This window comes from Siniperca chuatsi, linkage group LG13 (assembly GCF_020085105.1).
Source record: "Siniperca chuatsi isolate FFG_IHB_CAS linkage group LG13, ASM2008510v1, whole genome shotgun sequence".
Lineage (NCBI taxonomy): Eukaryota > Metazoa > Chordata > Actinopteri > Centrarchiformes > Sinipercidae > Siniperca > Siniperca chuatsi.
In genome coordinates, this window is record NC_058054.1 from 15,878,564 (window position 1) to 15,904,483 (window position 25,920).

General features: G+C 39.9%; 1 protein-coding gene and 1 long non-coding RNA gene across 7 annotated transcripts in view; both read left to right on the forward strand.

Moving 5' to 3' along the window:
- Positions 1 to 2,529: 2,529 nt before the first annotated feature.
- LOC122887358 lies at positions 2,530 to 8,010 on the forward strand. Of its 4 annotated transcripts, none has more exons than XR_006380525.1 (6): positions 2,530 to 2,715; positions 4,298 to 4,615; positions 4,827 to 5,195; positions 5,370 to 5,448; positions 5,528 to 5,724; positions 5,861 to 8,010. It is a non-coding gene; the product is annotated as an uncharacterized LOC122887358 (long non-coding RNA). The 4 variants fall into 4 exon arrangements; XR_006380526.1 differs by having other exon boundaries at positions 5,587 to 5,724; XR_006380523.1 differs by having other exon boundaries at positions 4,827 to 5,448.
- A 4,371-nt stretch (positions 8,011 to 12,381) lies between these two features.
- The window catches only part of gpc5c (glypican 5c), a 103,463-nt gene continuing 89,924 nt past the window's right edge, over positions 12,382 to 25,920 (forward strand). Inside the window, exons 1-2 of one of the 3 annotated variants that reach the window (XM_044219921.1) lie at positions 12,382 to 12,869; positions 24,014 to 24,175. In XM_044219921.1, the coding sequence (XP_044075856.1) occupies positions 12,692 to 12,869; positions 24,014 to 24,175 (340 nt within the window). In that variant the 5' untranslated portion in view covers positions 12,382 to 12,691. Of the gene's footprint in view, positions 12,870 to 23,874; positions 23,917 to 24,013; positions 24,176 to 25,920 lie in introns of those variants that run through there. The other 2 variants (XM_044219922.1, XM_044219923.1) reach the window with 2 other exon arrangements.

The window sequence follows — 25,920 nt, forward strand, 5'->3', positions numbered from 1 at the left end:
AAATAGCCAGTTGCTATGATCTCACTGAGATAAAATGCTCTGTCAAAAAGGTAGTCACCCCCTTTTTCTGCCCATTGTGAGGGATGTGGTAGACTGGTCCCGCACAAAGGAAGTCAGTCTATCCAGACCAACTTAGCACACGCACCCATGCACATTCACATATATACAAAGGCCCTGGTCTGACCTCATTGCACGGCCCATGTGTACAATCTCAAAGGAAGTATTTAGATCCCATCAGAGTTTAATGAACACAGACAGTGAGGATCTCTCAGGGGTGAATGGGTTAAACAAATTCTTCCACCCATGTGCACAACAGTACTTTGTTTTGTGAACAGAAGAGGACACTCCCTCAGGGACAGAATGAAGGGTGAAATAAGATACAATGCCTGTAACTTTTCCGTTCACACGCTTACAGACACACTAAGACTTTTATTCAGAGAGAAATGCATCCATACTGCCTGAGTACATTATTAAACACATGTTTTGCTGTATTCAAATTAATTTGTACCTGGATTTTGATAATGCAATTATTATATTTGTATTGTATATGTTTATCAAAACTGATTAAACAGATTGTGGGAAGACACTACTCAATTTAATACATTTTGTGTGATTATATGGGCTGCAATTGGCCAGTGAGTGCTTGTGAATGTATATGTGTCATGCCAGAACTTAGAACCAAGCCTTACATTTTCTAGTGACCATCTAAGGCAACAGATGCCTTTGACTGGGGGCTAATCACAATACATCTGATCAATTTTGTGGTTAGATAATATCTCCCTCATTCATTTACTAACAAGCCAATAACATGTAGCCAGTCGCTTAAGTTACTACTTAGTAAAGTAACATAATCTTGATGGTTCATGTCTGTAGTGGAACACTGTGACAGTAATTACTGTTTACAAATACAGACCAATGTGCCCTGGAGCAGATGCCTGGTACTCGGTTCAATCATGCAAGTAATGATGTTGTATTGATCCACTGCTCTAACAGGCTAATGAGGAGTCTATAAAAACCATTATACCAATCAATTAAATGCCACTGAGGAAACAGAGTCAATATAAATAGAGCAAGGACCCTGCTTCACAAGGTTTTATTAAGTGCGATTTCTTGCTATCAGGGATTGACACCTACACATGGTGCTACTGTAAATGGTAACTGCTTTTAAAGGCGGGTGTGGGGTGGCATTCAGATTCTTGAAAGCGTCTGTGAGGCTTAGTGGCATTCTCTGTTTTCTGTTCTCCCTGGGAGTGCCATGCAGGTGAGGATGAAGGTGGCACTGGCAGGACAGATAGTGAGACAGTGGCATTGAAGATGTCAGACTTTCATTAAAGATGCAGCATGGCTTACTTCCACTCCTCACATCTCCACCCGAGAGAAATGGAGCATAAGGTTCTTGCTCTGACCAGCAATGTGCAGACATTTGACCACTCCATGTTTCATGTATGCATGCACTACTGTAAATTTATGCACCCCTTTATTTATGCACAACATACCCTATTTAGGAATTTCTGAATACAAGATGCTCCATTACTTAGAAAGATTTTTGCCAAAATCTTATCCAGATGTTCCTTAGAATTCAGCTGCACAGCATGAGGCAATGTTCTACTTAATCAAGCTTTTCAACACTCATTTATAACCACTTTGTCCCTCCAGAGATGTCAAGCTGAGGCATGCCTCCAACAACCACCCTCCACACTTCCCGCTGTTCCACCAAGACTGAGAGGTGAAAATGGGAGACTGAATAGTGTAATCTCTCAAACAGGCAGTTGAGGGCTCCAATCTTGGGGGTTTAACCCCCTGTAAGCCCTTAAATCCCCAGTTTAGAGGGCCAGAACTGATGGGCTAAAGCCCCCGGAGATTGTCTACTAACTGCTAGACTCAGACACAGCATGAGGACACAGAATGAAGGATCCCCTACCACGACAAATGCAGCCACTTTATCCTTCCGTAGTCCTAGCCAAAGGATTGGATGGGTTTAATTGGCATCAGAAGTGCCACAGTTATGTTCATGACCGTTGGTGTATAGTTAAAAGAATGTCAGAGCCAGGTTTCTGATTATGGTGTAAATACTGATAGATATTGTTCTTCAGTGATTATAAATTGATGCTGTGTAAATGTCATGTTTTATGTGACGACAATTAGGATGCTAGGGGTGACAGCTAACCACTAACTAGGGAGAAGTTAGGAGATTATTTTAGTTCAAAATAAGGTCTACAGTGGCTGGAGAGAAAACAGTGACTCCCTGTAACCTCAGACAGGTTAAGATTACAGAAAACATGTGGTTCTTGTCTCCTCCTATTGACCTTATTTTGAACTATGTTAATGGCACTTCAAACAGAAAACTTAACCTGCATAAATGAGCATCAAATGTGTCTGAGTGAGGACTCTGAAAATTAGGGTTATTGGCGCCATCTGCTGACCAAGTTCACTAACACTTGAAGTGCATCTATTTCAGACACAATTTAAAAACCCCAAATCTTTCTCTTCCCTCACGTGGTTCTAAATGGCAAAAAAGGCCTGCGGGCAGAAGTTGAGTCCACAGTAACGCAAAGTCTACATTGACCTAGACAGTTACACGTTCTTATTGGTCTAGAGTCTGACTGTAGACTCCCAATTGGATCGTAGGATTCGACTGAAGCCTACCAATCAGACGTCGATATGCGTAGCAGCAACAGCAAGGACCTGCCGCTGCAGTAACATACAGTGTTTTTGGTAAGACTGAAATAATTAATTCTTTCTAACATTCAGTGTTTATACTGCCCAGATGTCTTTTGGTCGTTCGGTAAGGCTGAACGTTGTGTTAATGTTGGTAAGATAAGATAAACTTTATTGATCCCCACCAGCGAAATTCGTTAAGGTTAAACGTTAAGGTTAGCAGCTCAAGAGTCAAAAGAAGAGGGAAAACAGTGATAAATAAGAAATAATAAAAACTATATACACTATACACCTTTCATTTATACAGATATGACCATGATTGGATAGTTGCACATTAATGTTAGCTAGCTGAAAGTTCTGTTGACAGGTAACGTTAGGCTATCTTTACTGCTAAGGTAACTGTTAGCGCCTCTCAGTAAAATCAAAGGACCTGCTGTTGGTGAGAACGTACAGTAGAATCTGCTCTGCCTATTCGAGTTCTATTATCACATCCATTCTATCTTGTGTGACCCATACTGTTCACGCGACAGTATGGACCGGGTCTAAGACTGCACCCGACATGATTTACTGTAGGTCACATTAAACATGCTGCCCTGATGATGGTATAGCATCTTACTAATAATTTATTATTATAAGTGTAAATTATACCAGTCAGAATTCATATACATGTATAATGTATATATATGGGGAGGGCAGTCATATACTACCGAAATATGTTATTGTTATTTTGAGTGGAATAATTTACACTTAAGGAATTATTATTATTATTATTATTATTATTATATAATTATTAAGGAATTATTATTATTAATTATTATTATTATTCATGTCGGGTGCAGTCTTATTTTGGCAGGCAGTCCTTTTTCGGAAGACAATATTGCTGTGTTATTACTCTCTATACTGTAACTTTTAGGCCTACTTCTGCACCTTGACCACCCCTATTATCTGGGATAATAAAGTTTACCTTGACCTATACATTCCAACAACAACCCATCACTCATTAATAAATAGGTAATTAACTCGTATTCTGTATTTCAGAGGTCAGGGACACTGTATTTTTGAGGTTTTGCACCATTCATTTTTTAGCATTTTTCCCTGCTGTCAAAATACACCCACTAGCCCAAAATACCATGGCCTATATTATCCAAGACAGGAGAATATAACAACTACAGTGGTTTCTATCAGTATGTTTTCTTGCCTCCAATGTTATCTGTAAAGCAGCGCTGCCTCCCAGGCTAAGGTTATGGCAGGGGTATATAGAATATGGTATAGGGGTATATGGAATATGAAATAATAAATATCCATAATCCATAATAATTGTTCATATTCCTATTGTTTTACTGGTAACTTTTGGGGCAAAAGATTTCATCTGATTTTGAGTGTAAAGATGGCATGCACACTCAAAGACTTTTGCTTTAAGCAAAAACCTAAAACTTAGCCAAAGGGAAGAAAAACTTCATCTGAGGAGCTGTAATCATGGTTTAGTAGTTGTGACCCTGCTCTGACACTTCCTTCTTTTCCCCGCTGTGTGCTAAAAGGGTATCAATGACCTGTTGTACACTAACGTTGATTGTTATATTATGTTGTTGTTGTTGTTGTTGTTGCTGCTGCTGCGTTACTGTATCTAAGTGTATTTCAGTATCTACAACTGAAGATGGCAACACCAGTAATCCACGTCATCAAGCCAGATGCCCCTGCAAATCATCGACAGGCCGTACTGATGGTGACCAAAGAGGCCCGTTACTATCGGGAGAAAAGGATGGTCTTCCCCAAACCCCCACAGGAGCTGCTCAATACGACTACTGTCCTGGCCCACGCAGAGGAGCTCCTTCGAGCAGAGGGTATCCCCTGCACCATCACGTCAGTTGTGCCTGGGAAAGCTGGTGGTGCCATTTGGCCAGTATGAGAATGCACCATTCCACTGGCTTGTGGCAAACGATGTGGGCTACATGAAGTAGTAAGCATATTATATTTAATACTATTGTAGGCTATGCATTTTAAATACCATTTTGATGTCATGCTTAAAATAAATAACCTGTATATCAGTTTGCACAAAACTATAGCTATTATCTGTGTTTATTATTTGTCTTTGCAAGGTTTCTTTACTCATTATCACAACTGCAGTGATATTAATGATGACAGTACTAAGTTGATGTATATGATTCCAGCATACTTGACAAGCACAGATCAGAGGTGACAAACCCACATAGAAAGGGAGAGATGGTGAACCAGTGGGTGAAAGACTACCTCACAGAATATGCAGAGAGCTTTCCACAAGTCTCCAGTCTCCTTGAGGCCAACATCGACAGGTGTATCTACGGTCAGACAAGGTTTGAGGTTTACACCTTTTAGGAGATGTGGGAACTCTACAGCCAGTACCACACCCAAAAGGACAGGCCAGAGCAATTCAGTGATGAGCAGAGGGTGACATACAGAAGGCATACAGTTCTGTGAGAAGGTGGTTGCGCACACCAGTGACCCACATCACAAGTGTGCAGATGAAGAGGTTCAAGAAATATATTAATAACAAGGAGCAAGTAAGTGTTCATTTGATTATGTATTTGTTATGGAAGAGGAAGAGCAGAATAGCATAGTAAATGAAAATTGTTCAAATTACTGATATTTTGAGCACTTTGGTGAAATGTGTTTGTTTGCTTTTGGTAATTTAAAATCCACATAGTTACATTACATTTGTTGTCCACCAACCGCAGGCAAGCACCTCTAAGTGTGGTCCTTCATCATGGCCAGGCGATGATGCTGAACTGGTAGCTGCAAGCCAGGTTGTGGAAGGTAAGTGAGATACAGAGTTAATAGATCTGTTTTTTTTTTCTTTAAATAATGTATAGTACTTTATTTGGTAAAATATCAGACTTGCTCAAGTCCCAAGGGTCCAGCAGTCAGACTAGCAGTCAGTCTCTGGATTCCCAGTGGCAGGGTTCCCGACCCAAAGGCCAAGCAGCCTGAGCCGCTGTCCGCCCTGAGCAGCCTGTGTCCACTAGCCAGCCCACCCCGTCCACAACCAAGGGTCATGATTATCCCAGGGAAGCACCTCTGAGTGACTCCCCTGTAAGTGATATTCACATTATAAGCAAACAATGTAAATGAGAACAATTTGGTTTACATATTTTTTAAATTGGTGTTCTGTCTTAAGATTCTGCAAATAATAACGAATTGTTTTGTGTGTGTGTTATGAATGTTGCAGGTGGAGCTAGAGGGTTGGGTGTGTCTGTGGGAAACCCCCAATGGCATCCCATCTGCTGACATTTCATGGCTCAAAGAGGACAGAAAGAAGGCTGTTCACTTCCATTCAAATCTACTAGGACAACACTGGTCTGTTTAAGAGGCGACGGGTGATAAAAGCAGACCACATGTGGTTTTACCCACTAGAACCTCCCAGCTATGTCAGCGGTGCTCTGCCAACTCCACAGCTCTTTTTTTGGAGCCGTGTCCGTGTGTGGCGCCCTGTTGGAGTGTGGAGCTACTCCCTGAAGTGTCTTCGAGGTGATGAATGTGTGGGTAGAGGACAGAATGAGCACCTCTACAAGTCTGGCTACCATCACCGGGTATAACTCACTTCACCTGTGTTAGCGTCATTACATTACAGTTGGAATCTGATTACAAAAGTAATCTGATTACCAAAGTAATCTGATTATCAAAGTAATCTGATTACAAAAGTAATCTAATTACTGAAGTAATCGATTACCAAAGTAATCCGATTACAAAAGTAATCTAACTACTGAAGTAATCGATTACAAAAGTAATCTGACTACAAAAGTAAATTGATTACAACAGTAATCAGATTACAAAAGTAATCTAACTACAACAGTAATCATATTACCAAAGTAGTTCAAATACAGATTCCTTTAGAAAAAATTGGATCATAAAAGCATTCAGAGTACAAAGATTACAATTTTATTATAATTGTCAAGAAGTATGGTTTTTCGCCACTTAGTCTCTACACGCAGAGACGGCGTGTCATTTTACGTGCGATTGTCATGTTAAAAAAAAGGCCATTTATAAAGAGCAACAAAGTCCGTGTAGGGATGAGGTCAGGGTGGATGGATGCGTCAAACAAACACAGGATGTTCGCCCAGGAGATCGCTATTCGTGTCTCTTCCAGGGCTCTCTTGGTGCTTTGAGGCAGATATTTAGAAACTGTAAGTCCCAATGCTTAAAATCTGGCATTGTGTACAAGAGGACACATTTGTCTACATTTTGATGTATAATTTGAAAGGTGCGGAAGTTACAAGGGTTGACGTCAGACATTTTGGAAAAGCAGAACAGCAGAAGAGGATCAGTGGGTGACATCACAGGTCATGAGACACACTCTAAGCAGCGCAATGCACACCCATTAGAAACTCAGAAAATGACTGAAAAAAGCATAAAACTCAAACTGTGGTAATTCAAAAAGTCTAAAAGATGTAAACTGTAAAAAGCTGACTACAAGTTTAGTAGTTCAAAGTCTTGTGCTGTGTTTAAAGCTTGTAGCAGAAAGTATGCAGTAGTAGAACTTATTAGAAGTTATTACAAATGACAAAAGTTATCTGGTTATAAAGGTAATAAGATTACATTACAGTAGTTAGACTAAGTAACAGTAATTAGACTACATTACAAAACATTTGTTACATTACATTAAAGAAATTAAAGCAATAACTACTAATGTGGAGTGTGTCAGTAACATCAGTGATGTAGATGGGAATGGGTGAGCATGATGGAGTGTAAGGTGCTGCTGCAAGCGGGCTCCTCTGGTACCTTCAAGTACACATAGGACGACACAGTAAGTAGTACACTACACCCGCATATCAGCAGGTTAATCAAGAGGCCAACTTTGTTGGTGCAGGATGTTTAATCTGTTTATGTGGGGAGGATCCCTGTTTCATGTCATCAGGAGACTGAAGAGCCATTCAGAAAGCTGCTGAGAGCAACTTTTTCTAAGCTAAGAAATGCTTTATATTAATATCAGACAGATGAACTGCATTGCTAAATACTTTGGAACAAAAAAGCATAGGCCTAAAGAGCTGAGCTCAAAATGAAGGCCGAGTTCGAAGATGGGTGTGGTCCGAGCAAGGGCGCCAGAAGTAGGGTGGTAGAGTAAATAGGGAAGGGGCCATTGCCCCACCCCCCACTTTATGCTCCTGGCCCACATTTGTTTTAATCTATACATAATAATTATTACCAGTAAGTGCCCCCCCAGAACGGTTAGGCATATTGAATAAATCTGGCACAGTTCACCTGTTTTGCCAAAAACACTTCTGTCATGTCATGTGTTCCATTGCACCATACACACCGATTTGGTGTTGCGGCTGGTGTGGTCCCATTGCAAGATGGTCTGTAGTGTAATATTACATTACAAAAATTTGATGACAAACATTTCAATTAAAAATAAAAATTTAATTTAAATAAAAAATGTAATTATTACAAAAGTAGTCCGATTACAAAATGTAATCTAATTACAAAAATAATCCGATTACCAAAGTAATCTGATTACAAAAGTAATCTAACTACTAAAGTAATCCACTTCACAAAAGACTTTATCAGCACAGACGACACACTAACTCAGGATTACAGAGCGCCGTGCATTTGCATTTAAAAGCTACAAACCACACATTTGAAGACAGCGAGGTGAAGATTCTAAGTAGAGAGAAGAGTTGGTTTGAACGGGGCGTCAAGGAAGCCATTTTTGTGAAAAAAGAGAACCCCTCTTTGAACACAAATGGTGGTCTGAGATTTCATCTGCCCAAAGTCTATCAGAGTGTATTATCACCTTGGTCACGCCTATCACATGCTAATCAGGCACTTAACAGTGATGAAGTAGATGCAGCCAGAAAACAATAGGCCTGATCATTGGGCCATCTTGGAAACTATTAGGTCAGTTTCAGGTGAAACTAGCTATTAACAGATACTCAGGCAGATTCCTCCTGAGGGCAGGGCTTATGTAACTCAGAGTAGCTTAAATTTCCAGTTCCCGTCCAATTTTTTCACAATTGAGAATGACTTCCAGATGGGAGCCGAAACGTCTTGATTCTGAAAACAGTGTCCAGATGACTACGACTGAAACCTTTTCTACGATAGAACACTCCTGGACGAATGAGGGACTACACCTCCACCTCCTCAAAGAGAGCTTCCCTCTGCACGCCTCCTGCGCCACGCCTTCCTACTGGCAGAGGCCAGCTCAACCCCTTTCGCGTTGATGTGCACTCTACTAAGTGCACTCTTCTAGTTTTATTTATTTATTTGACTTGAAAGTACCTTTCAGTAAACTTTAGGTCATATACAAATTTATAAGCCATCTGTACTTTCCATGCCTGAAGTGCTTGAACTTCAACTTGATTTCTTCACTTTTTTCATTCATCAAACATTTTCTTTATATGAACATGCTCCGGATCAATGGATTCCATGTTTCAGCTTTTCCTTTGCAATCTTGTCAGTCTCTTCAGTCCCCTTCTTTTCAGGCAATACATTTCAGCTCTCAGCTCTTTAGGCTGATGCAATGCAGTTCATCTGTCTGATATTAATACAAAGCAATTCTTCTATCAGCCTTTTTTTTTTTACATGACAATCGCACCATAGAATGACACGCAGTCTCTGCGCAGTAAATGTCAGTAGAGACTAAATGGCGGAAAACCATACTTTTGCACAAATATAAAAAAATTGTAATCTTTGTAATCTGAATACTTTTATGATCAAATTTTTACTAAAGGAATCTGTATTTGAACTACTTTGGTAATCTGATTACTTTTGTAATCGTATTACTTTGGTAATCTGATTACTTTTGTAATTTTTTACTTTTGTAATTTACAGATTACGAAAGTAGTTCAAATACAGATTCCTTTAGTAAAAAGGAATGATCATAAAAGTATTCAGATTAAAAAGATACAATTTTTTTATACTTGACCAGTTTTCTGAATGGCTCTTCAGTCTCAAAACATCCTGCACCAACAAAGTTGGCCTCTTGATTAACCTGCTGATATGCGGGTGTAGTGTACTACTTACTGTGGCGGAAAACCATAGTTCTTGACAAGTATAATAAAATTGTAATCTTTGTACTCTGAATACTTTTATGATCAAATTTTTTCTAATGGAATCTGTATTTGAAAACTTTTGGTAATCTGATTACTTTAGCAATCCGTTAACTTATTTTTTAAAATAAGTTTTGTGCAAACTGATATACAGGTTATTTATTTTAAGCATGACATCAAAATGGTATTTAAAATGCATAGCCTACAATAGTATTAAATATAATATGCTTACTACTTCATGTAGCCCACATCGTTTGCCACAAGCCAGTGGAATGGTGCATTCTCATACTGGCCAAATGGCACCACCAGCTTTCCCAGGCACAACTGACGTGATGGTGCAGGGGATACCCTCTGCTCGAAGGAGCTCCTCTGCGTGGGCCAGGACAGTAGTCGTATTGAGCAGCTCCTGTGGGGGTTTGGGGAAGACCATCCTTTTCTCCCGATAGTAACGGGCCTCTTTGGTCACCATCAGTACGGCCTGTCGACGATTTGTAGGGGCATCTGGTTTAACGACGCGGATTACTGGTTTAATGTAACCTACAGTAAATACGTTCATGCTGGGTGCAGTCTTAGTCCATACTGTCGCGTGAACAGTATGGGTCACACAAGACAGAATGGATATGACAACAGAACTCGAGTAGGCAGAGCAGATTCTACTGTACGTTCTCACCAACAGCAGGTCCTTCGATTTTACTGAGAGGCGAGTTTGCCCCCAAGTTTGCCTTAGAATCATTTAATGAACTGCCCCTTGTAGGTTTACCACTTTGAACTGACCAGCTGTTGAGTCAAGATGCGCTGGCATTTACCTGGCCAAATAGCCTTCACTCTGCTGGATGAGCCAGTGCTGCTGGTGCCTCCAAACTAGCCTGGGAGTATATGGAACCAACACACTGATTTGGCCCCTCCTACAGAGGCTGGATCTTCTGTCACAATTAGGGGTCTCATGGCTTCCCCACCTAGATTATCTTCTTGTATGTTTTACCTCTGCAGAATCACCACAGTGATCAGACCAACATTCAGACTATGCTTAACGCAATAGCGCCCTCTACTGGAAACTCTAGTGGGTGCAGGCAGCATAGTGAAGAAACCGCAGAGCATTACTCCATGTCTGTAGAACTTGACTAAACTGACTAAAGGCCTTTCAGTCTTTACTATGTAACATCTATGTAGGACTATAGATGTAGTCTGTGTTGTAGGTATTCATTATTTTGTGAGTTGTCTCAACAAGGCTCAGCAACTGCAGTCCTGCATACTTTACAGGTGTTGCTTTTGTGATAATCCTGTTTGATGTGGAGTCACTTTGTGACCTTACCCCTTATTTATTCCTAAAACACCAAACCTGGCTGTTTTCACTTCCAAACCACTGGAAGAAGAGCAGAGTGCTAATGTCAGTCTCTGCCCTGTTAAGGTTCTTAAAGTGTACATTGTGGCAGCAGCTGTTTGTGTGTTATAGAGACCATGGGATGGGTGGTTCCTTGTCCAAGTAGAGGCTCTAACTGGGTTGCTGACATTATAGCTCCTGCTTACACACTCAAGGATTTGCAAGTCCATCAGCTGTCATTCAATCAGGACACCAGGTTTTGGGCTGCTCTGGAAGGTGTTTCAGTGGGTGACATTTTCACTGTGACTACCTGAGCTTTTACCTGCTTTTAGTATGATATAGAAATACATCAGAATTACAGCTAGCATGCCCTTTTCTCTGGAGTAGATGTGCCAAAAGGTAGCATATAATATAAGCGTATGACACATGTGAATAGCATCCCATTAGGAACACACTGCTTGGTGACAGCAGTAATTTTAGTACTTTGGTTAGTTCCCAGTAGATCTCTCCCCCAAAGTTGGAAAATGATGCCCTTGGTTCAGAGGACGATAAAGAATGGAAAACTCTGCTGTAGCAGGCCTGCGTACCAACTACATCAGGCAATAAACTCACCCCCATCACACTAGATAAATAACAACATCATACAATTTAATGATTTATTTATATAGCAAATTTGTAAAAACAGATTGCAGAATTCTTTGTAGACTATTATAAAAAAGTTGGCAGCTGACTGCTGATGTAGTACCATATTTGTCCAGGAGAGGGTAGTGTTTAACTTGGAGCACATTGGAAATGTGGTGACAGACGTTCAAAATGAATGCAAAACACTTAAGTGACACAGCTAATATGGCTCATTTCTTGGAAAATACTGGGGCGTAGACTATCTACATTTTTATAATGATGTGTCTGGTTAACATAATTGGTAATGGCTATAGTCTCTTAATCTACAGGTGTGAATTCACACATGGGGCATGCCCTGCAATGCCCTCTCTCTGGCATTGTTGACAAAATTTTGAATCTAAAGTGAATCTAAGTTATTGAACACCAAATCTGAAAAACATATGATGGGATAATGGCAATTTAAATGATAATTACTTTTTGATCTTTTTTGATTATATGTTTGAACTCTCCCAGACTTCTTATGTGATACACCATAGGCAGACAGTGTATAAAACTTGACATCAAAGGCTGCAAAGATATATATAATAAGAAGAAATATATAATGAATGTTTTTTGTTTAATTTAGTTTAATAATACCACGGGGAATTGTTTAGTTGTAGGGATTTAAAATGTTGTTATAAGGATACTGACACTGCAAGTCCCTATAGGGATATTGTAGTGAGTTTTAGTTGGGGCACTTAGCTGAAGTAAACAGAAAGGGAGGGGAGTGTGCGCAAGGCTTTGGAAAGGGGCATGCATGCAGACAGCCGTCCACTGCAAAGTGTTGAGCGCGTTACAGACTGGCTGTAGCCCACACCACTCTTTCCTCTGTCCAAGAGAAGATCCCAAACCTCTGAGGCGCTCACACTCATCCCAACCAATAATGTGAAAATCAGACGGAAACGTTTGTCAGATGTTTAAACTCATCGCCGCTTCATTGTACTTCACTGCCGTCCTTTTTCAACACTGTCACACAGATTGCAGTCAGGCTACAGTAGGCTATCCACGAGGATACCTGGTGTGAGATGCGGCAATGTCCCGAGGAATGTGCCCACGCGTAAACTCTTGCGGATCCTTTTGGATATTGTCAGGAGTCATATTTGCGTTGAGTGTGATCGACGTGGACGCGTACAGCTGTCATGAAGTGAGGACCGCTTTCCAGCTGCGGCAGGTCGGGCCGCTGCACCGCGTACCGGAGACACCTGGCACAGGTGAGCCAGTGGATTTGGCACCTCATAGTGAATCGCACTTTGGCTAACTGCAAAAATCAGAGATTTTGCTAATGGATCTTCAGACAGAAGTCACACATTTAGCTTAAACTACAGTCATAGCGATTTCAGCAAATACCATGTGCTAACGTGGAAATGGGTTAAATAGACTACTACCACTCTATTTTTTTTAAATTTGCCTTTAATTATTGTCCAGTGCTTCTAACTATTCTGTGCTTCTTTCAAAAGTACACGTGGGTCAGTAGGTACACACGCACTGATTGGTCTCCCAAAAGCAAAAGTAAGCCCACTCAAGTGACAGCAGCAAGAGATTGAAAGGCTGAGTACAGATGTTGCTTTCTGTCTTCACTTTTGTCATATTGGCTCTCCTGGTATTAGTCATGTTAGTTGAAGAGAGTTTTAAAGGGTTTTGACCATAAAATATCTATTTCTGATGTAGTGTATGGGGGATGCATGCACAATGTATGTGTTGTATTGTAAACAATATAGCACACTGCCAAATCAGAAATTGTCTTAAAGTAAGTTAAATGTGTCTTAATATGTTTGTCAGTCCCTTTTCATCAAATGCCAGACATCATGCCAGACATCATATCTGTCTATCATTGTACATTCTGGAAATCTGGAGTTTTTTCTCTCCCAAAAAACATGCATCTGTATATTAGTATGTAATATTACATGTTTAAATTACCCAGTATGTGGGCCCCATCTGATCTGTCTGGTTTAAAGCATCAGAGCCTCTCGATTTCCTTCACAATTTGCAGCTTCACATGCCACCCAGCTGCTTATGATGCAATCCAGTTGTTTGGAGAGATTAAACAATTATATAGCAAATTTCTTTTGGCAGAAAACCACCCAGCACATTCACAAGTTGCTGAGACAGGGTTTTTGAGATAGAACAAGTCTAGTGTGACGCAGAGGTCTCATATGGTTTAATCTCTGTGGATGAAGAGGCTACAGTATTGTGTGCCCACAATAGGGGGTGTGATTGATTTGCAATCTTCCGATTGATTTGGAGAAGTCAGCCACCACCAACCCTTTTGGCCATGTGAGTTTAGATACTTTGGCTGACATAGGCCCTTAAACTTACATGCACTTGAGCTCAGGAGCCACAGTTTGCAAGAATAGATTGTCCAGACTCCTATAATATGCCTATAGAGTCTTTTGGCACCTCTGCTGACATGGTTCCCAAATGTTTGCTGTCTTGTGTAGATTTTTGTCTGAGTGATGCTTGAAAGCAGCTTCAAATGCCTTGAAGTTTTTGTGGTATGTGCTTTCCTCCTGCACACAGAGGAAAAGTTATTTTATGAGGATAAACATTGGTTCCAAATCTGTTTTGGAGGCAAAATGCATTTTGATCGGATTTAGGCTTTGATTCAACTATGCTAGTTTTGCTTGAACGTTATTCTGCAATCATAGTAAGAGACTTCATCATTCATTTTTAAATAATGATATCATGTTTCATATTTGAACTCAACAAATCGGTCTGTTTAGTGGGCATTATCATTATATTTTTACTCCAGTCTTTATGGTGAGTCTTTTAGCCTTGGGGGTGTCTAAGATTTAAATGCATTTTCTTCGTAAATACTCAAATACCAGTTGATATGCAATGTACAACTATCTATATGACCACAGACCAGAATCCTTGCTGCAGTAGTGTCACATGTAGGTTGGTGGCAGCTTAAGTATCACCCAGTCTGAGCCTGCAAGCTGTAATAGGAAAAAGAGCAATAGATAGCTGAGTGGGAAACATACCTAGGGGTGCATCCAAACCACTTGATATGTTTGTTTAGCAGGGTGTCACTACTAGCAACAGAGGATGTCAATTTCATTGCAAGAAGTAGTTTAGTGTTAGCTCTTAAAGACAATGGAAGGACCTTGGTCTTCTGAGGATGTCAGCAGTCTGGAGCAAGGCTTGCGTGACAAGCTTTTACAGTCTGCAGTGCATTGGCAGAAGCTACATATGACTATCTCTGCCTGCAATTGCAGCTGTTGATGAGCTTTTTACCTGACAAAGAGCAAACAGAAGCATATATACACAGTATGGTGTGAAAGGTATGCAATAGTCATTCCTTTTTAATGAATTTGCTTTCCCCACCTCTAATCCCCCACAGTAAGATATTTTAATTCTGAGACACACCCTCTATATATAGTTATAACATTTTTGGAAAATGGGGCTGATATGATCCATATACAAACTGTGGCTCCTTGGTCTGGACTATTAATTGATATAAATATTTGTGTTTTTACACTCCACCGCCTCTCTGCTGTTCCTTCCTCTTACAGCTAATCAAACATTTCTTTAGCTTCACCACCACATTTTGGGCTTCTATCTTATTTTGCTTTTTATTTGTACTTGTCCTAGAGAGGTTGTTTTGGGTCAATCTTGTCTTCAAAGCGCTGACCAATGGAAGGGGGTGTTAGAGTGGGAGATTTGGTGTGTATGTGTGTGTGTACACAATTATGCTACTCTGCTTCAGTTCTCAGATCAAATGCCAACAAAAGCAACTCATGAAATTTGAAGTGGCAAAACTTCAGCCCTTTTCACAGTCTAATGTTTGTTTTAGGATACAGTGCTGCATTTCATTCATGTGTGGTGAACGGATTTCTCACTAAGTGCCAGGAGTGTGCCAGCACAGTACAGAATATACTGTGCTGCCATAGAAAATGTACAGTGATAGTGCCTTATGATTATCAAGAACACTCTAATCTCATGTTGGCAAGCAGTGGTGGAAGAAGTACTCAGAGTCTTTACTTAGGAAAGTCAGAAATACTTGAATGTAGCAATAGCTCAATGTAAAAAAATATATTTTTCACTACAAGTCCTGTCTGAATTAATTCCTGCAATTACTGTTATTTTTTCCAATTTGTATGAATAGAAATGTTATACAATGTCATTCTTTATAGGTGAACCCCCCAACTACAATATAGTTTAAAGGCACTTGTAATTTATATGAAAAAATACTTAATTGCAAGTGTGTTAATGAGTGACTCTTAAAGACTGGAGTATTTTACCAATACTGTATGTCTTTGTATTGAATTATTTCAGACCAAAATATTTGTTTTCCAGACATTAAATGTTTGTTCCCTTGGCCACACTTTTATAAAGAGCGACTTTATCTCCATGACAGATTCGGCATCAAGGGAACTTAGATAATGAGTGACATGAAGTTGCTTATCCTGTGATTATTTTGAAGAGTTATGACCACTTTGGTACGGTGGTACACAGCCAAACGCTCCATATTGAGATTACCCCTGGGTGCTGATATAGCCCTTTGGAGACAGATCATTTGGAAAGCAGACAACTAGCATTGCTGTTCACAGGCACACTACTTCTACAGTTGGCTTCTTGGATAATGTCCTCAGATATGATCAACCTATTTTACAGCTCAGTTAAAGCTATCCCATTAAGCAGGGCTTATCTGATTGTGAATATACCACACACAGAACCCCTTTTTCAATTTATTACTCTACTGCCATTCTCTGATTTACTGAGTCATTAACAGCTATTTTAGAGTGAAAGAGAAAGTGTCTTATATCTTGAATACAAGGCAAGCAGGGTCATGTGTTAATAGCAAGGGAATGAGAACACAGTTTGTTATCACATGTTGCCACATCCTTAACCAGTTACAGCGTCAAAAGCCTTGGCAAGCTCTCAAAGCTCAACATGGTCTTTGATTGGCTGTAGTTATTTTGATTCCCTTTTTAACTTGGCCTTTCTCACTGAGCATACACATGGTCCACACCTACTTCATACGCACTTAAAACCATTGTGCATCTGTGTTTTCTTTTCCTGGCCAACTGTCAACTTCCTACTTCAATCTAATGTAAAATTCACCTAAGAACATCTCCAGTGAGTTTTGTAAAACTACAGTCATTAGAAAAAAGACACTGGTGGTAAAAAATAACAACATCTCTGACAATGTCTTCAAGTAAAAAGACACAGTACAGATTATTGAACTGACAAGCACCTCAAATGCTCTTTCTCCAGTCTACCCCAAACACTCCAGCCCTACCAGTGTTGCCCCTGTCTGAAGCTGATTACTCTGTCTGAGTCGGTCTCACACAACATCTCTTATTGGATTTCAGCCTAAGTCTATCGTGTGTTTCAGTGGATTGTGTCCTTGCTACTGTGGTATGTGATTTTATGAGGTTAGACGGTGCCAAGTATATCATCTATCTCTCCATTAATATAACCATCTAGAAAAGATGAACCTTCTTGCGCTCTAGGAATAGAAATAGTACATAAGAGGAGCGCTGATTTCTAAGAAGGAGTGTTCAACAGATTATCTTAAATTTAAACATAATTACTTTGCCAGTCTGTGGCTGAGCACCCCTCTGATATAATGCTGCTTCATCAGGTTTGCATCTATCTGCCCACCAGCCTTCCACTTCTCTCTTTAAGCTCTGTCTGTCCAACCTCTGCCCTCTGGCTTGGCTTTGGACCTTGTGCCAGTCACGGTAGGTAGTTCCAGCTTGGGGTCTGGGAAATCTAAACATTCCAGTTGAGTTCAAGGTTGTCCAAAAATGCAGGTATGTGGCAAAGACCCTTTGAGATGTGTTTTCATTCAACATGGTCCATCCAAAATACAGCAAATCTGTATAGAGTAAATATCCTGTATGCTCAGTGGATCTGGGAACTTCAAAGGGAACTGGCTTCCTGAGGCAGGAGAAGGGTAACTGCATTAATTGCCTACTTTCTAACAAAGTTATTCTTGTTCTCAGAAAAATATCAAAACAGCAGCATCAGGAAACCACAACCCTCCCGGTCATCAACACATTCCAATTCAAAACAAAGTTTCCATACCATATTGAGGAGATGTGAGGTGCATATAAATCATTTAATGAGTGCAGGCGTTTATGCACGTGAGTTTGAAAAGGATGGTAATAACATAACCATCTCTCAGCAGTATACTGTATTTAGCTCTGGTACTGTAGTACCACATATTGAGAATGGCATGTGAGTTAGCAGGGCAATTACACAGTGGTAGAGTTTCTCCACTCAGGAGTTTTGACTTGTGCAATGAAGGGTACTGAGGTGTTGCTGAAGGGATTGTGACTAACAAGTCAAGATCCCTGAGCCATGGCTTTACTACGGCAAATTACTCCAGAGGTATTTGTCACCCAAGGACGATTAAGTGAATTAGAATTCAGAGTTGACACCCAGTCTGGAGTGCAAAGTGTGTTAAGGTTTAGCCAGGCAGAATGAGTAGCATACACATTGGGCACTCACTAAGGGGCCTGCAGAGGTTACTCTTCTTGGACTATTGGAGTCTATATTAAGTCACATTAAACCCAAGAGTTGTTATTTGAAATCAGAAGAAAAGAGAGCTTGTACACCAAACACCATTTACAATTTATGAGAAACTTTGAAATTTGTAAAATAAAATAAAATCACCATAGCAAATGCTGCTACAAGAGTGGGTCATCATGTTGCATGCCAACTAGCTTTATTTGTCAACCCCCATGTTCTCCATAATGTTCATTGTATCCCTGGCTGGTTAGTCTCAACTTTTGACATGTCAGTGCAACTTATCTGTTCTTACGATTGTTCAACATATTAAAAACACTACATTTTTGTTTTTGAACCAGTGCACTTACAATGTGGACACAGGTTGGGTGACATCTTCAGAGCTCAGTTAGCTGTCTTATGTAATTTCACATAATGTTACTGCATAAGTATTTATAGTAATGACACACCTTAATCATCACTGGCACAGCTGGCTGCCCTTTGAAGGGTGTAATAGTTGAAAAGGCATCACGTAATCAAGGTGTGGTGTCTGTGAAATTCACCAGTATCTGGAAGCTCCTACAACTAATTAGTTGGGAGCTTCCAGATACTGGTGATTAGGGATTAGGGTCTTTACTAACACTTTGAAGAAGGCTGTTTGTGCAGATATGCTTGGGTTGTTACCTAGTGCTATCCTAACATGTAAAAGCATTGTCTGTGTTTTTAGAATTTCCCCATGAAATAGCCATCTGAATAAAGGGCTTTTAACTTTTTTAACAATTGGACCTTTCTTCTTTTTTGAACTAATTAGTTAATTTCTAGGCAAAAACTACAGCATGAAGACAAACGCCGCTACAAGATTATTGAAAAAAAAATACCAGTATCAGAAAAATTCCAAGGACTCGAAGCACAGTAAAGTCAACCTAAAAAAAAGAAGCCACCTTTAGCCCAGGCAACAGTTATTACTACGTGTGTGATGTAGCTAAAGGGTTCCATGGCTGAGATTGGAGAGACGGTGCATACAATAACTGTTGCCTGGGTGCTTCACCCCTTCTTGACTTATTTTCCAGCAGGATAACAAGCCCAAACATAAAGCCAAACCTATGCAGGAATGTCTTAAAAGCAACAATGTTGAACTCCTGTTGTAGTCAAGTCAGAGACCATTCCAATCCATCCAATCAAACATTTGAAGCAGGACTTGAAAATTGTTGTTGAGTCATAGTCCCCAAGCAATTTGTCAGAGCTTGAGTAGTTTTGCAAAGAATAATGGGGAAAAACTGCAGTGTCCAGATGTTCAAAACTGTTACTGTTGCCAAAGGTGCCTACTAAACTTTCACTGAAAGAGGGTGAGCATCTATGCAGATATTTGGGATTTGTAGATATTTGTTTATGTTGACATTAAACACCCTTTAAAACCCTCAATACACCAAATTCTTTAATTTCATGAAACAATAAAACATGACAAAGTTCAAGGAGTGTCAAGTTAATGTCTTTTAGAGGTGTGTATGGTCTGTATTCTGTATACTGAACATTTAAATGGAGTGTGGTTAAAAAATACACGTTACTCAAAAACAAGGCAGTCAGATATTAATAGATATTATGTCCTACATTGTAGACTTCAATGACTCTTTGAGTCCTTGGAAGACTGCTGCCCTGAGTCCTCAATACATATTTTAGTTTACCCTTCAGGCAAATGCTTTTTGTTAATATACTATATGTAAAATATTTTCAAAGATATAATGCACTCAGCAATTGCTGTTGGAACATACAAGTAGTGACATGGCTACTAATGATTCTAGAAGGTGGCCTGGTATATTTGTAACACTGTCAGCCTGTCCTGACTGCTGTGGTGGCTTTAACAGCCAATGTCTTTCTGAGGATCACTTACTCCATGTAGCTACTCGCAAGGGATGGAGAGGCCATGGTGGATTCCACTGTGAGTCTCTGGATATTAGTTTCATATCACAGATAACACACAAACACAAAGGAGAGAAAGAGCCAGACAGGAGGCCAGGAGGAGAACAGGTTCAGGGGCAGAAGGGGAGAGAGAACAGACACCAAATATGGTGAAATGACAACCTTAAAACAGAATTAAAACAATATATTAGGATTTCAACAAGCAATGGATATTTGACAAGAGGGACACCTTTCCCATGTGGCCTACAGTATGCTTTCCAGGAGCTGAATTCACAAAGTATTTTGCTTTACCACTAAAGGTTCAAATAAATGGCACAAAAAAATTCTAGCTAAGAGTTTCACATTAAGGCCTAATCACTATCCTGCTGAGAGAACAGGTTTACCTTGTTATAGGTAATGTGTTTCATTAAATCAACTTATTTAAAATATCTACAATGATGAGGTCCCACCTGTGTGTAGACACTGATATTTACTGAGTGACTGAGTTTTTTTTAGTAGTTGGTGGAAATCGAAAGGATATGAATTGTTTGTTGGCTGCATAGGCTGCATAGGTGCGTGTGACAAGCTCTGCTCTCACCAAAATACTCTCATATTACAAGAGATTCATTTTAAAAAGGTGGGTGTCATTAAATATTTGATGGTCAAAGATTTTATGACATTTAACCCAAGGATGAGGCAGCAGTATTCAATTGTTCTTGTGTCTTAGTGACCTAGACCAAATTCATAGAATTACAAATGACATACCCATTTTTTTTTTTTTGGAGTTGCTCCTAATTTGACCTGTTAGGTCTTCCTTTGGGAAATGTGGCCTCTGATTAATTTAAGAGTTCATGTTAATGTATGTTTAGACCTGTAAATATCCATGTTTTTTATGTTGAAAAAGACTGAGTTTCCCATTTATATTGTATTCATAAAAAAATAGGATAAGATCACTATTAGAATGGACTGCTACAGAAATGGAGATAATGAGCTGGAAGGGGCAGGACAGCCAGTTATGACTTCACTCGTCTGGCTCTGGGATGGGAACAAATGGAGCCTCACTGGGTAATTAAGAGACACCCAGGCCTCACTAGGATATGCCAGGCAAATGGGAGAGAGGGAGCAGAAAGGGAAAGAGGGATTGAGAATGCAACCCTATTGTGTTTCATGGAGGGATTTGGACAGTGAGGCACTGGTCTTGCGGTCTATCCTAAGGCCATGCTTTAGGCTCTGGTTACAACACCTGCCTCCAGCCACCCCCGTCCAACTCTCCCCTTTGTAAAATGAGTTATCATATCAGACTTCTGCATTATGGAAATGTCCCCGTGCATGTGAATTTGTGCAAGGAAATGTGTGGGAAAGGACAATTTTAATAGCCCATGCTAATTGTGACCAGTCTCAGTGAGGTCATGACAGTGTCTATATATGTAGCGATAGTGAGAAGCAGGTGTCACTGGCAAGGCAGGGTGGACTGTTTCAGCTGATGTAATTGTGCCTGATTGAGCTGTTCTTTGGATCATAGTATTTGCAGTTAGGTCACTGCCTTCATGTGGTGGTTATGAACTGCAGTATTATGGCTAATGACTGTCTAGTTCTAAAGGTGATTTCACACAAATTGCTCTATATGTGTGTGTGCCTGTGTGTGCATGTGTGTGTGAGTGACAGTAAATTTTGCATTGCAAAATGCTAGTGCATGCATGTATTTTTGTGTTTTTATGGGACATAAAGTATACATGCATGTACAAATGTATGTCTTAATGACATGTGTGCAATCATATGAGCCAAAGATATTTATATATTTAGCAGAGACAGTATTTATAGCAGGAAACATGGATGAATTCTTGGTCTACTTTCTCACCCTCCCATGGTGCCTCTTCTGTCTCCCAGTGGAGTTATGGCCTGTCTATCTATGTGCATACTCAGGACACTATACATATACTTACACATATTTGCACAGCACAGTGTAGAATCATATACAGTGGTGTGAAAAAGTGTCTGTCCCCTTCCTGATTTCTTTTTTTTTTGCATGTTTGTCACACTTAAATGTTTCAGATCATCAAACAAATTTAAATATTAATCAAAGATAACACAAGTAAACACAAAATGCAGTTTTTAAATGAAGGTTGTTATTATTAAGGGAAAACAAAATCCAAACCTACATGGCCCTGTGTGAAATAGTGATTGCCCCCTAAACCTAATAACATGTTGGGCCACCCTTAGCAGCAACAACTGCAATCAAGCGTTTGCGATAACTTGCAATGAGTCTTTTACAGCGCTGTGGAAGAATTTTGGCCCACTCATCTTTGCAGAATTGTTGTAATTCAGCCACATTGGAGGGTTTTTGAGCATGAACTGCCTTTTTAAGGTCATGCCACAGCATCTCAGTAGGATTCAGGTCAGGACTTTCACTAAGCCACTCCAAAGTCTTCATTTTGTTCTTCTTCAGCCATTCAGAGACCCCACAACAACATCCAAAGAACTGCAGGCCTCACTTGCCTCAGTTAAGGTCAGTGTTCATGACTCAACCATAAGAAAGAGACTGGGCAAAAATGGCCTGCATGGCAGAGTTCCAAGCCGAAAACCACTGCTGAGCAAAAAGAACATTAAGGCTCGTCTAATTTTTGCCAGAAAACTTCTTGATGATCCCCAAGACCTTTGGGAAAATACTCTGTGGACTGATGAGACAAAAGTTGAACTTTTTGGAAGGTGTGTGTCCCACTACATCTGGCATAAAAGTAACACCGCATTTCAGAAAAAGAACATCATACCAACAGTAAAATATGGTGGTGGTAGTGTGATGGTCTGGGGCTGTTTTGCTGCTTCAGGACCTGGAAGACCTGCTGTGATAAATGGAACCATGCATTCTGCTGTCTACCAAAAACTCCTGAAGGAGAATGTCCGGCCATCTGTTTGTGACCTCAAGCTGAAGCGAACTTGGGTTCTGCAGCAGGACAATGATCCAAAACACACCAGCAAGTCCACCTCTGAATGGCTGAAGAGGAACAAAATGAAGACTTTGGAGTGGCCTAGTCAGAGTCCTGACCTGAATCCTATTGAGATGCTGTGGCATGACCTTAAAAAGGCAGTTCATGATAGAAAACCCTCCAATGTGGCTGAATTACAACAATTCTGCAAAGATGAGTGGGCCAAAATTCCTCCACAGCGCTGTAAAAGACAAGTTATCGCAAATGCTTGATTGCAGTTGTTGCTGCTAAGGGTGGCCCAACCAGGTTATTAGGTTTAGGTTTTGGTGTTATAAAGTGTTTGCCCCCTTCCTCATTTCTTATTTTTTTGCATGTTTGTCATAAATGTTTCAGATCATCAAACAAATTGAAATATTATTCAAAGATAACACAAGTAAACACAAAACACAGTTTTTAAATGAAGGTTGTTATTATTAAGGGAAAACAAAATCCAAACCTACATGACCTTGTGTGAAATAGTGATTGCCCCCTAATAACTGGTTAAGCCACCCTAAGCAGCAACAACTGCAATCAAGTGTTTGCGATAACTTACAATGAGTCTTTTACAGCGCTGTGGAGGAATTTTGACACACTCATCTTTGCAGAATTGTTGTAATTCAGCCACATTGGAGGGTTTTCAATCATGAACTGCTTTTTTAAGGTCATGCCACAGCATCTCAGTAGGATTCAGGTCAGGACTTTGACTAGGTCACTCCAAAGTCTTAATTTTGTTCTTCATATATATATATATATATATATATATATATATATATATATATATATATATATATATATATATATATATATATATTACAGGATAAACATTTGACATTCATAGACATGTGTATTCTTTGTATAATTTGCACTAATCAGCTATTTTATCTCATCCAAACTTAGATACCTCAATTCTTCTGCACTTCCATTTCCTGTGATATGCTTCACTGTATGTGTTACCACTGACTTGAAAATTAAAAAAACCCATAAATGTTGATTAAAAAAAAATTAAGAAACATATGTCCATTTCTACTTGGCTTTTCTAGATGTGGATCTGTTGGTTTGTAAGCACCAGGGTCCATCCTGCTGCACCCGGAAGATGGAGGAGAGCTACCAGTTTGCTGTAAAAAGAGAAACCCTCCACAACATTCACTCCTACAGCTATGAGCTTGAGCACCTCATCTCCGGCCACTCGGATGCCTTTCAGGGTAAGTGCTGGGACAAAGGGAACAAGCTTGGGTTGGAAGGGATTGGCCTGAGACACTGGGTTGTTGCTAATGGATGGAAAAGAGATGTTGTTATTCAGTGGTTGGTGAGTTGTTATTAGTTGTTAGCTATCTGGTACATACTGTACCTACCACTTCATGGGACCTTATACCCCTGAATGCTAGCTTCTGCCAAGTATTTAATTTAAAAAACTTGACCCAGCTTTATGCTGACCTGAAATTGAACTTATGCCCCTTATTTGAATCCAAATTCAGCAATAAAAACAAAATAACTTTGTGTTTGTTTTTTTGCTTGCAAAGAATATTTATTTGTCCAGTATTTGGTGAGTACTCAGTTCCCCAGGATCACGTTAGCTGGCGTGCAAGCTCAGAAAAAGGGCATGGTTTCACTTTCCCCCCTCTTCCCTTCTTCTGTGGGTTTGGCAGCAACAGAACTGTGGAGAAGGATAAGTGAGGGTAAACGGGAAAAAGAGGGTATAGAGGCCTTTTTCTCAGCCTTTGGTGTTTGTTGGAAGATGGTCTGTTTTGTCATTATCTGATCCTGCTCTCAGGACAGCAAAACAATTACTGGGACAAAAATCAAAATAGTTTTGGAGAGGGAAACAATCTGCACAGTAATTATTTTTGTTTGTTTGTTTGGTGTTTATTTTTGAGTCTTTTTTTTGGTTGCGATGCCTCTTTGGTAGCCTGGTCAGTTCAGATGTCTGAGTTCCGGATAAACAAGGCTCTGCTGTTGATACAAAGCCTGTTTCAGCGAGGTCTTGCCTGCCAAAGGGTTTTGTACTATACCCAACTGAATCAAGCAGTGCACTAGTTGCCCAAGCTTGTCCTTCCTCTTCCTCTAGTTATTGCAGTCATTTAAATGTACAATTTCCAAAACAGACCAATTTATCCTCCTCAAAACCTCCAGCACAATCCCACAGGGTGGGAGACATGCTTTGGATGTTTTTAGTGTTACAGGAATTTTGGTACCATACAATTAGTTTTATAAGACAATGGACTGCTTAGACGCCATGTTGGCCAAGTCCTGTTTTATGATGGATGTAGGAACACTACTGGTCTTGGTGTCCAATATGGAAAATTCATATCATATGTGAATAGTGTAGTAGAGAATAAGGCAGGTTAGGGAACAGTCATGGAAAATTATTTTCAGACATTGTTGTCATGAAAATTATTAGGTCATTTAACTTCATCTGTCAGTCATCTGGACAGGATATATTACTGATGCATAGTGTTCAACATACTAAAACACCACCAAGATATGAAATTCCAGTCCCGTCAAACATGTTACTATGTAGGTGTTCACAGAGTGCTGGAGATATTGCAAATGTTTTACAAGCAGGTTACATGAATAGAAGTAACCGTGTTCGAATAGTGTTCCTGGTATTCATCCTTTTCATCATCATTAAGATCTTTCCCTTCTTACCTCATGTCTGAGCCTGTCTGGAGAATGAAGATCAGGTGTTCCACATATCCAGAAAAGGCCAAGATGGAAAATAACAATGGAATAACAATAGAAACTGGAGTATGGTGGTGCCGAAAATAATGATGTCACTAGCCCTGAATTTGCAAGGCCTTCTAAGGACAGTCTCTGTGCTGTCTGGGTGCCTCGAGTGGAATGTGAAGTAGCAAGTGGCTCATATACCGCATGAAGTAATTAGAATATGATTTTGGCTGATACCACTGGTACTGTTATTCACACGCTGGATGGTGGAAAATTGTTTATA